This window comes from Staurois parvus, unplaced genomic scaffold, assembly GCF_062004578.1.
Source record: "Staurois parvus isolate SC_StPar_1 unplaced genomic scaffold, SC_StPar_1.0 ptg000191l, whole genome shotgun sequence".
NCBI lineage: Eukaryota > Metazoa > Chordata > Amphibia > Anura > Ranidae > Staurois > Staurois parvus.
This window is the reverse complement of record NW_028317987.1, coordinates 1,560,554-1,575,226: the sequence shown is the minus strand read 5'-3', so window position 1 is coordinate 1,575,226 and position 14,673 is coordinate 1,560,554. Positions and strand designations below refer to the sequence as shown.

The 14,673-nt window shown below is 45.3% G+C and overlaps 1 protein-coding gene across 1 annotated transcript in view; it reads left to right on the top strand.

The window, feature by feature from the left end:
- Positions 1-935: 935 nt before the first annotated feature.
- The window catches only part of LOC149461835 (uncharacterized), a 37,915-nt gene continuing 24,177 nt past the window's right edge, over positions 936-14,673 (top strand). The window contains exon 1 of the mRNA XM_089677715.1: positions 936-1,981. Within this exon, the coding sequence (XP_089533841.1) occupies positions 936-1,981 (1,046 nt within the window). The remainder of the gene's footprint in view (positions 1,982-14,673) is intronic.

Genomic DNA, 14,673 nt, shown 5'->3' with positions numbered 1-14,673 from the left:
CCACCATCAGGTAGATGATGACAATTATTGGTAGTTGTGATTTATACACAGCATGTTTGTTACAATGAATGTTTTATTATATCTTTCAGAGTGGAATCCTCGGGGATGATAATATTGATGTTAAAGAAGAGTATAAAGAGGAGGATGAGGAGTATGGAGTGATGGAGGAGTTTTCAGAAGGACACAAGGAGATGATGGAGCCACCTAATACCAGGAACCCACCAGAGAGATGTCCCCATCCTCTGTATTCCCGGGATTCCACACAGGAAGGTCACACCATCCCTCACTACTACAAGGTTGGTGGGATGGAGCATCTAGAGCATTGACTTGTAAAGATGATGTGTGGATTTTTTATGTGATATTCTCTCTCATTTCCTTGATTTAGAGTGGAGATCCAATCGATATAGAATTTGAGGTGAAAGCAGAAGAAGAAGAGGCGTATGTGAGGGATGATCAGCAGTCTATGGAGGAGGATGGAATAACGGGGACATTTATAGAGGAGGACACTCCTACAGAGATCAGCACAGGTGGGTCATGAACACTAAATCCATTCCTCCACCCATACTGCTCACTGATTGGTCCAGAGTAGGGCGGGGACTGGGTGATATCAGCCTGTAATCCCCTGGTCACTTTCCTGAGCTGTGTTCCCCGTCCTGTATTCCTGGATTTCTCTCGGATAATCTTCCTTCTCTGTGCTGCAGACACAATTTATGTATCAGTTCTGGTTGTTTCCTCACTCTCTGACTAAGGTCCATGAATAAAGAAATGACCTGGTAGGAGATCAGAGGAGCCATTTCCTAGTTCCCTTGAGGGTGGAATTGTAAGCTCCTCAGAGACCAAGCTGCCTGATGTGGGTGGAGTCCTGGTTTGGGGGAACCAATCAGCTCCTGTTTAGTAATCCTCTTTGTCTTTGTATTTTAGTCCATGGCCGGGAGATGAGGAAAACCTCCGAGGATTGTCTCACTTTGTCTCCAGACTGGAAAGTAGAAGATGAGGACATCACACAGTATAGTCCAGGAGAAAACCCGGCTCCCTCCAATGTCCATCCGGCACCACCCAGTGTAGATGGACCATCAGATTCCTCGTATCCAGAGGAACCTCAGACTGTGCGGGACCGGGCCGGCCTTCCAACAGGGAAGAGCTTCTCCTGTACTGAGTGCGGGAAGGGTTTCCGTTCTAAATCCTATCTTAATGTGCATAAAAGATCTCACACGGGGGAGAAGCCACATTCCTGTCCTCAGTGCGGGAAATGTTTTTCAGTGATGTCCAATCTTTACAGACATCAGAGATCTCATACGGGGGAAAAGCCATATTCCTGTCCTGAGTGCGGGAAATCTTTTTCTAGTAAGTCAAATCTTTACACACATCGAAGATGTCACACAGGTGAGAAGCCGTATTCCTGTCCTGAGTGTGGGAAATGTTATTTATCAAACTTCCATCTTTTCAGACATCAGAGATCTCACACGGGAGAGAAGCCATATTCCTGCCCTGAGTGCGGGAAATGTTTTTCAGAGAAGAACAGTCTTTACACACATCAGAGATCTCACACGGGGGAGAAGCCATATTCTTGTCCTGAGTGTGGGAAATGTTTTTCACAGAATTCCAGTCTGCACAAACATAAGAGATCTCACACAGGGGAGAAGCCATATTCCTGTCCTGAGTGCGGGAAATGTTTTTCAGAGCATTCCAGTTTGTACAAACATCAGAGAACTCACACAGGGGAGAAGCCATATTCCTGTCCTGAGTGCGGGAAATGTTTTTCCGAGAAGTCCATTCTACACAAACATCAAAGATTTCACACAGGGGAGAAGCCGTATTCCTGTCCTGAGTGTGGGAAATGTTTTTCAAGGTCATCAAATCTTTACACACATCAGAGATCTCACACTGGGGAGAAGCTGTATTCCTGTTCTGAGTGCGGGAAATGTTTTATAGAAAAATCAAAACTTGTCAGACATCAAAGATCTCACACGGGGGAGAAGCCGTTTTCCTGTCCTGAGTGTGGGAAATGTTTTTCAGAGAAGTCCAGTCTGCACAAACATCAGAGATCTCACACGGGGGAGAAGCCACTTTCCTGTCCTGAGTGAGGGAAATGTTCCTCACTGAAGTCCTGTCTTCCTGTACATCAGGGGTCCCACACAAACCTGGAGGTGTATTAGTGCCTTGAGTGCGGGAAATGTCTTCTAGATGAATGTTGCTGGACATCCCAGCTCTCATGTGGGGAAGAAGCACCCCCTGATATACACCTCAGATATACTCCATGGCTGATCTTCATCATGGAAGAAACTAGAGATGAGCGAATTATTCAAAAATTCGATTCGGCTGATTCGCCGAATTTCAGGAAGAAATTCGATTCGATGCGAATTAATTCGCTACGAAGTTAACTTATAAAAAGGGTTTCTAGGCTTCAGAGAGCCTTTAAATTAGTGCAGAACACTGTACCTTTAATTTAAATGCCCTTGGAGATGAGGAAGGAGAAGGAGAAGGATGAGAAGAAGGAGAAGGATGAGAAGAAGGAGAAGGATGAGGAGAAGAAGGAGAAGGATGAGGAGAAGAAGGAGAAGGATGAGAAGAAGGAGAAGGATGAGAAGAAGGAGAAGGATGAGAAGAAGGAGAAGGATGAGGAGAAGGATGAGAAGAAGGAGAAGGATGAGAAGAAGAAGGATGAGAAGAAGGAGAAGGATGAGAAGAAGGATGAGAAGAAGGAGAAGGATGAGAAGAAGGACAGTTCTGTGACAGTTTCTGTCTATTTCTGACAGTTCTGGGACATTCCCTCCATACAGCGGTTGAAACATTGTATCTATTTGTTTCCATAAATGGATCCATTTATGGAAACAAATAGATACAATGTTTCAACCGCTGTATGGAGTGAATGTCACAGAACTGTCAGAAATAGCGGAGCTCTGCAGATACACTTAGAGGAGCTCTGCAGATACACTTAGAGGAGCTCTGCACATACACTTAGAGGAGCTCTGCACATACACTTTTTGCCGGCTTGGAATTATTCTTATTTTCATCCTACTTCTTCTTCTTCTTCTTCATCCTCAGAAGAAGAAGAAGAGGATGAGGATGAAGAAGTAGGATGAAAATAAAAATAATTCCAAGCCGGCAAAAAGTGTATCTGCAGAGCTCCTCTATTCTGCAGATACACTTAGAGGAGCTCTGCAGATACACTTTTTGCCGGCTTGGAATTCTTCTTATTTTCATCCTACTTCTTCTTCATCCTCATCCTCTTCTTCTGAGGATGAGGATGAAGAAGAAGAAGTAGGATGAAAATAAGAATTCCAAACCGGCAAAAAGTGTATGTGCAGAGTTCCTCTATTTCTGACAGTTCTCTGACAGCTCCTTCACATGTACAGCGGTTGAAACATCTGTATCCTAAATGGAAACTAATAGATACAATGTTTCAACCGCTGTACATGTGAAGGAACTGTCAGAGAAATGTCAGAAATAGCGGAGCTCTCTGCAGGGACACTTTTGCCGGCTGATCGGGAAAAATCCGATTCACGCACCCGAAGTAGGCAAATATTCGGATTCGACGCGAATCAAATTTTTCCTGAAATTCGTATTGAATTCCGGTTCGCCTGGTTCGATTCGCTCATCTCTAGAAGAAACAGTTCATAAGGAGATCAGAGGCCCCCAAAGACATGGATGAAGTGTGGGACCGGGATGGCCATTGATGGCAGGAGAAGAATAAAAATGGAGTCCAGCCCTGTGATTGGCTGAGTAAATTTTGTGGTGGGAGATTTCACAAACACTTGGAGGTCTATGGAGAACAATGTTGAACGGATGTGACCAGCATTCTCCAGCTGGGAGGAGTTTTGGCCATATTTTATTTCTTATGATCATTGGCTCCATCTAGTGGCCATAATATCATATTGGGCTAGTTTTACTGATGGAAAAATCACCTCATTGTGGCCTCTAGATGGAGCCGGCGATAATAGGAAATCTCTGTGTTACTTGAGGTCACACTCCCGCACTCGGAGGTCAAACTCCCGTACTCTGAGGTCACACTCCCGCACCCTAAGGTCACACTCCCGCACTCTGAGGTCACACTCCCGCACTCTGAGGTCACACTCCCGCACCCTGAGGTCACACTCCTGCACTCTGAGGTCACACTCCTGCACCCTGAGGTCACACTCCCGCACCCTGAGGTCACACTCCCGCACCCTGAGGTCACACTCCCGCACTCTGAGGTCACACTCCCGCACTCTGAGGTCACACTCCCGCACTCTGAGGTCACACTCCCACACCCTGAGGTCACACTCCCGCACCCTGAGGTCACACTCCCGCACTCTGAGACCCATAAAACTTTATTTTGGTGGTATTTATTCACTGCTGGAATTTTTATTTTTTTTTGCTATATAAATGAAAATGTCCAAAAAGTTTGTAAAAAAAGTGTTTCTCTTATAAAATATTGCAAATAAATAATCTTTCTTCATAAATTGTGGCCAAAATGTATTCAGATATCTTTTTAGTAAAAAAAAAACCCAAATTAGTTTATAACCAAAAATTATAATTTTTTTAAAAAAAATTACATTTTTATTTTTTTATATTATTATGTTTTTTACACCCATAAAGGCTGTAAAAGCAATAATTTCTCCTTCTCTCCAGCTGCATTCCTGCAGCCATTAAGAAATACTGTGAGAGCTGTGATTGGTCACAGCTTGTCACATGGAACAAGTCTGTTGGAATAGCCCTGTACCATGTGACCTCGGTGATCACTCACAGATTTCACTAGTAGTAAGCAATGATATCAGGAAGTGACATTCTCCTTACTACTGTTCATGTGATCACTTGTCTTCAGTTCACTGGTCTTCCCAGTGAATGGCTGTGCAGGGAGGGGAGATGTCAAGACAAGTCTGATGATTGGAGGAGAGCAGACTGAGCTCCCAGCAAAGCTACAAAACTGACCACGCTGAGCTCTCATGCCTAGTGTGGTCAGTTTTAATTGGGAATCAGAGGGACTGGCAGGATCACCGGGGATCTCACACAAAGGAAATAATACAGAGAGAAGAGGAGACATCTTCATACCAGGACATGGGACAGCCGGCACAGATCAGGAATAGGACTTGTTGGAGGAACATATTCTTTGAAGGAGAAGTTCAAGCAAAGCTCTTTTGTCTGTACTTCTCCTGTGGATCAGAGGAGTGCAGTTCATTCTGAACTCCTGTGACCCGTTTTCAGGTGAAGCCCGCTGTCAGCTGATGTCACTCAGGAGGTCCAGACTGGGGAAAGATCCCGAGATCAGAGTCTGGACCAGCCGCACCCTCCCCCTCCACAGCCCAGTGAGTGTGTGGGGGGGGGGCAGGGCAGAGAGCTGTGATTCCAGATCATCATATACTAAGCAGGATTTGGATCCCGGTGGAGAACTTTCACCCCAAGAAAAAATGAGGGTGAGGTCAGCAGAGGAGCCCCATAGTAAAGGAGGAAACTCTGAAATGTTTTCTTCAGAAGGTCGGTGTTTACTGGACAAGTGAATGTAAAATACACCATCAACGCGTTTCATGGCTTCAAAGTGTCACTTCATCAGGACAGGTGTAAGAAGACGATATAAAAATAGGGAATGAAGTAACAGTCCAGTATATGGTATTATAAAGACCCGAGTCACATACAATTCATGGACAGGACTGAGATTTATAGCATTCAGGATTTGTATGATGTTAGACAAGGTGAAGAGATATATGGAGAGGATGATCAATACATGGAGAAATCAATCTATTCTATCATAGAAGGGAATCAATAGATCAATCAATGACATCAACCAATCAATAAGATCCATTTCATGGGATAGATTTATCATTCTGTGCACTGGTTATGTTGGAGGATCAAACCGTGATCACTGGATATTGGAAACATTCCTATTGATCTGATGATTGCTGGCATGGATTCCTGATTGATTATTGCTGGGAATAAAGTCCAATAAACACGCAGATTTGATGGGATTATTGATAGAAAAATCTCTTCATATTCCATGGAATAAATATGTGTAGAATAGTTTGGATTTGATGGAATAAATCTCTATAAAAAGACTTTGTGGGGTTTGTTGGTTCTTTTCTATTCCTCTCTAGGTCTGGATTTCAGGAAGAAGAAACAATTCCTCCAATTTCTAGTGGATGGTGAGGAGGGGAGAGATTTGGGGGAGTTTTGTACATACAGGAGGTAATAGAGAGAATCCGGCTAGTAATTGATGAGAGGAGATTTCACTGGAGATTTCACTGGAGAGAATTCAGGGCTGGGGGCACTGCTGGGGCCTGGAGGGTTCTGATTGGTCCACCAGTACATGTGTTGTATTAATCTGGGGGTGTGCACTGCTGGGGCCTGCAGGGTTCTGATTGGATCACCAGTACATGTGTTATATTAATCTGGGGGTGTGCACTGCTGGGGCCTGGAGGGTTCTGATTGGACCACCAGTACACGTGTCATATTAATCTGGGGGTGTGCACTGCTGGGGCCTGGAGGGTTCTGATTGGACCACCAGTACACGTGTCATATTAATCTGGGGGTGTGCACTGCTGGGCCCTGGAGGGTTCTGATTGGACCACCAGTACGTGTGTCATATTAATCTGGGGGTGTGCACTGCTGGGCTGGAGGGTTCTGATTGGACCACCAGTACATGTGCCATATAAATCTGGGGGTGTGCATAAATCTCCCACTTTTGGTCTAAGTTCATTGCCAATGTGTATGCAATTGCACTGCGTGTTGGCAGATTGCATGGAGATTGTAAAGTAGCAGATCTGCCAGATGGAGATCTGTGTGTGTGTGGTGGCCCAGAAGATCAGTCTGCGACAAACTGTTGGGTGGTGGCAAGCTACCGTTTGTGGTGTGTCTGGTGTGGGGGTGTGTGGACAGTGGAAGAGTGATTAACACCGGGGTTCTAGCTTGTAGGATAGCTGGAGGAATCCTGGAAGGGTGTGCCGATTGCTAGACTGCTCCCCAACCCTTAGAGTGCACAAGATTGTATGTAAGATTCGTATCTGCCTGTGTGTGGTCAGCCAGCTGGATAGGAGAGTCTCCCTCTAGTGGTGACCAGAGGTAGTGCGGGCTGCGAAATTGTATCATGGCTAGCCTTATATGCTCAGAGTCCCCCTCACTCCCTCTGTACCCCAGTCACACATGTGCACGCCTCGGTTATCTAGTCGCTGTGGGCGTGTTTTTATCCCTGACACACCCTCATACTGATGGCCTGGTGGAGCTTCCCCAGTCCTCTAAGGGGCACTCTCCATTCGAGTTACTCTATGGGAATCATCCTCGGGAGCTCCTAGACATAGCCAAGGAAACCTGGGAGGGGGAGCAGACACCCCACAAAAGTGTCATTGAGCATATCATATGCAGGACAGGATTACAGCGATCACGTCTATTGTAGAAGAACACGAAGTTCACACCCAGGAAGCCCAACAAAGAATATACAATGGGGTTTTCTCATCTGGTGACCGGGTCCTGGTGTTGGTTCCCACTGTTGAAAGCAAGTTCCTGGCTAAGTAAAATGGTTCTTTGAAGTGGTTAAAAGAGTTGGGGAATTACAAAGTATATGAATTGGATAATAGAAATCCTGAGCAGATATACCATGTACACCTGTTATACCCCTGGAAGGATAGGGTGGCACTGACTGTGGGGTCTGCCCCTGGAACTCCTGGGAGTACTGAGTCCCCTCTAGTCCCTGAAGTCACAATTCCAGACAGACTGTCTCATTCCAAAAGCAGGGAGCTAGAGAGTTCCTGATAAGGAACAGAGACACATTTTCAGAGTTACCTGGTATGACTTCAGTGGTTTAGGATGATATTATTACTGAACCTGGGGTCCATGACAAACTCAAATCATACCGACTCCTGAAGCCAGGAGAAAGGACATCAGTGACAAAGTCAAGAGGATGCTGGAGCTAGACATCATTGAGGGGTCTAATAGTGACTGGTCTAGTCCTATCATTTTAGTCCCAAAACCAGACGGTACTTTGAGGTCCTGTAATGACTTCAGAAAGATTAATTTAGTGACACAATTTACCATGTACCCTATCCTCAGGTAGATGAGCTCAGGGACAGGCTTGGGAAGGCCCGTTTCCTGACCACTATGAACTTGACAAAAGCATACTGGCAAATCCTCCTGACTGAATGTGCCAGTGAAAAAACTGCATTTGTGACCCCCTCAGGGTTCATATAATATAAAGAAATGCCTTTTGGTTTACAAAATGCCCCATCAACACTTCAGAGGGCTATGAACAGGACCCTAGGACCTCCTCAACAGTATGCAGCAGTCTATCTGGATGACATAGTGATACATAGCACTGAATGGGAATCTCACTTGCCCCTTGTCCAGGTGGTCTTGGATTCTCTCTTCAAGGAAGGTTTTATGGCAAATGCTGTATATTTGGTCTACACTATTGGACAAGACGTCATAAAACAAAATAGATGCCATCCAAGAATGGCCATGTCCTGCAAACAAAAAGCATATCTGAACCTTCCTTGGTATTGTGGGGTACTATAGAAGGTCTATCCAAAATTTAGCAACTCTATCAGCTCTACTGGCTGACCTTACAAAAGGGAAAGACTTGGTAATGGTAAGATGGTACCCATTGGCAGAAGAGTCTTCCCAAGTCCTGAAGAGGGCCCCCTTGTGCACACCCAGTGCTGTACATCCCTGATTTTTCCAAGGATTTATGTGGTTTAAATGGATGCATCTGATGTATCGTAATGAACATGGAAAGAAATATGCAGTAATTGACAAGAAATGTTTAGCCATAAAGTGGGCCTTGGATGCTCTAAGATACTATTTGTTAGGGTGAGTTTGACCTGATAGCTGACCATGATCCCCTCAATGGATGGCCCAAAAGAAGGAGACAAGTAGACGGGTGAACTGGTGGTTTTTGGCTCCTCAAGATTATTCCTTCATGGTAAAACACAGACCAGGGGCTAAGATGGGAAATGTAGATGCCTGGTCCCGGGTTCACTCCTGTTGGGCCACAGCTGTGCCAACCCTGGGGATGAAACAAGGGGGGATATGTAGCAGAGTGTCTCAGCGGGAGCTGGGAAAATCCTCTTCTGGGTTCACACATCTCCCAAGCTCCTCTCATACACTTCTAGGGATCTCTGATCCTTGGTCCAGCTCAGGTTTCACGCCTCTCCCTGGGTGTAATTTATACTCACCAGAAACATGCAGTCAGAGCTCTCATACCTGGGAACAGACAAGTCATGTCTGGGAGAGATGGAAGGTTGGTGGAAGCTGTAAAACTGCATCTTTGGAGACTGACAAGCACTAGGCTTGCTCACCCTGATAGTACAAGAAATGGCCGCTGCCCCAGTCTATAACTGGCCTTCACAGCAAGGAGCACTTGAACGGGCAACGCATGTCACACAACAAAAGAGAAACGTTCCCGGCTCAACTTGCCAGCCATCCTGCAAACAAACCAAATTACCCCGTCTAACAGTATGCGTTAAAAACAGGGGTTTAGTTAGCACACATTTGCAATCACATTGTAAGCTACAGAGCCATGTCACGGCACCCCGTTATTCTGTAGTCCTAACTCTACAAATTTTGTGAGCCCCCATAGTAGAGGCATTTGTATTTAATAGCTAGACCAAGGGCAGGTGGACCTGAGGAATTCCACCCCTCCTTAAAGGTACCGGAGCGCACCGGACACCCAGCTTATAGCACAATGGTAGCCAAGGTGTCCAGTGTGTCTTCTCCCCAACAATTCAACAGAACAAAGAAGGGCCACTGCCCCAGTACCCTGATAGTCAGGAATCGTGTTTGTGTAGTTAGTGCCGGGACACGGCTAGGATTTTGGTTTTGAGGTTTTTGCCGTTACTTTGTGGAACATTGTACAGCACCTGTAATCAGCACCAATAAACACTGCACTGTGTGACACTACATCACTGGACTGGTATCTGTCCCTAAAAGTGTGCCCATCCCAGGGAGCTTTGTACCTGCTACCCATCCCCAGCTCACGATTCAGAAACATTGAACTGCAATTTCCACTGCTCTGACCAGTCTTCCAGCAACACCAAATCCTGTTCCATGTTACAGGTACCTCCAAGTTCTATATGTAGTCTCGGGGGTCCCTGTGGAAGTCCATGTGTGGACATTTCTACCTATGATAAATGACAGGTTAAACCCACCTGGAGACCTGGGGACACTGTGCAAGTTCTATATGTAGTCTCGGGGGTCCCTGTGGAAGTCCATGTGTGGACATTTCTACCTATGATAAATGACAGGCTAAACCCACCTGGAGACTTTCTCCACACCTGGAGTGTGCTGAGTTCTTGGAGAACGTCTACACAGTGTTTCCAGATTGGCTTTATCACCCCAACGAGCTCACTCCAGTTCATGGATGTCATCATTATGTTTGGAGGATCTCACCAGTCAGGAGCCTTTCCTGTCATCCTACATGTTCCCTTCTGAGGATTGTTCTATCCTTCCAAACAAATGTATGAAATCATGGATGAGTCCTCCTTCTATGTGATCTAGAAGATCTTCAATCACAATGTCTTTATGGATGAAGTGGATGGCCCAGTTTATATATTATTTATTGCTTTACAGCTTTATTCCCTCCAGGATTCATTCTATATTTATAGAACCATTCAAGGAAGTGTTCTTACTGTGAGAGATCTCCACCACCATTCCTCTGTGACCATTACATCCTTGTCATTTATGTCTAACATCTTCATTATGAGTGGATTGATAGATATTCTTATACTTTAGGATGTATTTTTGCATTTTCTTCAACAAAAGGATCAGGTTTGGTGGTATCTGTTTTAATAGCTATACATTGGTTTTTGTGTTCTGTGTTTTTAAGACTTTTCTATATGTAATAAAATATCTTTATTAAACATAAGAGCTATTTATTATTATTATTATTATTATTTTTTAACTTTCCTGGTAGCCCTGTAAGGTAGATGGGTCCTGTAGCCATGTAAGGTAGGTAGGGTCCTAGGGCCCCTTCTCTTCTCCATCTACACCTCCTCCCTTGGCCAACTCATACACTCTCACAGCTTCAACTACCACATCTATGCCGACGACACGCAAATCTATCTCTCGACCCCCCACCTCACCCCCTCAGTCTCTGCCCGAATCACAAGCTTACTAAATGACATATCAGATTGGATGACGCTCCACTTCCTTAAACTGAACCTCTCCAAAACTGAGCTCCTAGTCTTCCCCCCAGCCCGGACCCCACCACTGACTTCTCCATCACGTCCAACAATGCCACCATCAGGCCCACCCTGCAGGCCAGAGTACTTGGTGTCATTCTTGACTCCAACCTATCCTTCCAGCCCCAAGTCCAATCACTAACAAACTCGTGCAGACTCCACCTCCTCAACATCGCCAAAATCCGCACGTTCCTAACCCCAGAAACCACTAAACAGCTCATCCACTCCCTCATCATATCACGACTCGACTACTGCAACTCCCTCCTCACTGGCCTGCCTCGCTGCTGGCTATCCCCGCTTCAGTCCATCCTGAATATGGCTTCCAGACTCATCCACCTTTCCAACCGCTCCGTTTCCGCCACCCCCCTCTGCCAATCCCTCCACTGGCTTCCGATTGCACAACGGATCAAATTCAAAATCCTAACACTGACGTACAAAGCTGTCCACCATACTGCCCCGAACTACATCACTGACCTAATATCCAAGTACCGCCCAACACGCACACTCCGCTCCTCACAAGACCTCCTTCTCTCTAGTTCCCTGGTCTCCTCCTCCCATGCCTGCCTCCAGGACTTCTCCAGGGTGTCACCCATCCTCTGGAACTCCCTTCCCCAATCCATCAGACTATCACCTACTTTCCTATCTTTTAGGTGTACCCTGAAAACCCATCTCTTCAGGGAAGCCTACCCCACCCCCTGCTAATTGCCGACCTCCTCAACTCCTCCTACCACTTCATCCCCCACAGATATTCCTCCTGTACCACCATCCCCTCCCTCCTAGATTGTAAACTCCAAGGAGCAGGGCCCTCGAACCTCTCGTGTATCACATTGTATTGTTACTGTACTGTCGCATGTATTGTCTCCCATTGTAATGTACAGCTCTGAGCGAACTATTGGCGCTTTATAAATACTGTACAATAATAATAATAATATTATACAGGAATGGATATTCTGAGATGTTTCTGCAGTTCCTCTGAAATCCACAAGGTGGTGATCTCACTTATACCCAAACAGAAGATCTCTATGGAATACAGACAGGAAGTGATGTCAGGTTCAGATAGGAAGTGATGTCAGGTACAGACAGGAAGTTCCATACAGTACGAAGCAGCAAGGAGACGGTGGAAGAGGGAGTAATAAGATGTTATTTCCTATTTACACCCAGTAACCCCCCATCATGTCCATCCTCTACCTCCATAGTCATGTCCATCCTCTTCCTCCATAGTCATGTCCGTCCTCTTCCTCCATAGTCATGTCCGTCCTCTTCCTCCATAGTCGTCCTCTTCCTCCATAGTCACGTCCATCCTCTTCCTCCATAGTCATGTCCGTCCTCTTCCTCCATAGTCACGTCCATCCTCTTCCTCCATAGTCATGTCCGTCCTCTTCCTCCATAGTCACTGTGACGTCTTTTATCTCCAGCAGATGATGATACACACATATATAGTATGGGAACCCAGATGAACCCCTTCAGGGGCAAAACATTCCCCCACTTCCGGGGCCGGAAAATTCTCCTCATTGTGGAGATAAATTCTAGTAATATGGTCCTCTAAGGGTTCTGATGGATGAAGGGGAACTGAGGGGTCTCTTTGGGGGTACAGAGGATGCAGGACTTTGGGGCCCCTTGGAGGGTAGTGGAGTTCAAGTTCTCTGAGGGGGTAGAGTAGCTGAAGGACTTTGGGTCCTTGATAGGAGATCTCTGAGAGAAGAGGAGGTACTATGGCTCAGGGAGTCGCTGAGTTAGGGAGGGGGCTGTTGGCCTATAATGGTCCTCCTACCTGAACTTACTTTCAGACCTCCTTACAGAACTCCAGCCAAGAAAAGAAGGCAATATGAGAAATAGAAAAAAAAAAGCGCCACAAACTAAATAGAACAAAAGCTGCACTCCTAACCAAAAAAGGTAAAAGTGTGAATAAATCAAAGAGTGCGCTAAATATAAGTAAATACAAAAATTATTAGTTTAAAATAATAATGTCCGTGATAGAAAACATTTTCTATAAAAGTCCATCCACCATAACAAAGTAATTAAACAGTTCTGAAATCTTGTTTAAATCAAACATTGTGCAAAAACAATCCACCACCGAATGAAATGGGTCCACTCACCAGAGCTCCATGCTGACCAGATTATAAGTCAGCAAAGACAGCGTTTGCTCTGGGAGCGATGATCAGCAGAAGTCATCCAAACTGGGAGCAATATACTGCAAGCAGCCAGTCAGCACAATATGGGACAGCCTCAACAGCAGGTAGTCATCACGTCTCCATCACGTCTCCATACCATTTCATTCGGTGGTGGTTTGTTTTTGCACGGTGTTTGATTTATACAAGATTTCAGAACTGTTTAATTACTTTGTTATGGTGGATGGACTTTTATAGAAAATGTTTTCTATCACGGACATTATTATTTTAAACAAAAAATTTTTGTTTTTACTTATATTTAGCGCACTCTTTGATTTATTCACAAGAAAAGAAGGCAACCTTCACCTTCTTACCATCTCACCGGTCAAATAATATTGTCCAAGTGGAATGAAGGTCAGTTCTTCACCCCTTGGTGGGCACTTGTTTCTAAAGGAGGTCTGTATGCTCAGCATAGACTAACAGGTAGTCAGGGGTCAGTGCTATACATCTTCCGGAGACAGTCCCATACGTTCCCATGACACAGGCTCTGGCAGTGCCCGGTGCTGGAATTCAGAGTCCCAGGAACCCACCACCACTCTGTACAATGTCCTGGATATTACAGTATATTTGGCAACCAAAGGTCTTCCCCCTGTAGTCCCCCTCCTACCCACACTGAGCTGCCATTGGAGGGAGGAGAACAGAGTCCTCCCCCAAAGCTCTCTCTGCTCCACCAGCAGCATCCTCCTGTTATCCAATACAATCCCTTCTCTTCCTGCAGAGAGTGACAGTGACATCACTCCTGTCAGTCAGCAGGCTGCCGGAGATTGGGGCCTTGCAGCCAGATATCGGGCAATTATCCTGATTATCCAGCAACTCCAGTCAAAAGTCATCAAGTTCCCCTTCCTGGACATCATGATGAGCCGACATTGACCTCACAGCACTGCCTCAGAGCAAACTAGTCATAGGAAGGATCATATTTATCATTCCTTGTCTGCAGATCTAATACTCATCAAAACCAGTTCAGAGACCAAACAAACCCAACAGAGAAAAGGGGTATTTTGATTCAGCAAGCCGAGGACCCAGGACCTTGAAAATGTACTAAACTTTAAGCAGTCCCAGCGATGTGGAAAGTTTTAAAAAAACTATTTGTCCAAGGGACTAAATCGGGGTCCCAAACTACTTGTCCCTCATGACAATCTACTTGTCCTGATAAAAATAATAATTGAACCCAAACCATATATAAATCCGGTGTTTATTGTTCTACTATTCCTGAATGAGACGTTTTATCACTAAGGACTGTCAATGGATGGATGTCCCGTTATAGCATGAAATCACTTTGCCAGGGTGGAGAATATTATTATTATTATACAGTATTTATATAGTGCCAACATTTATTTTTCAACTCAAAACAGCGCAAAACTCAC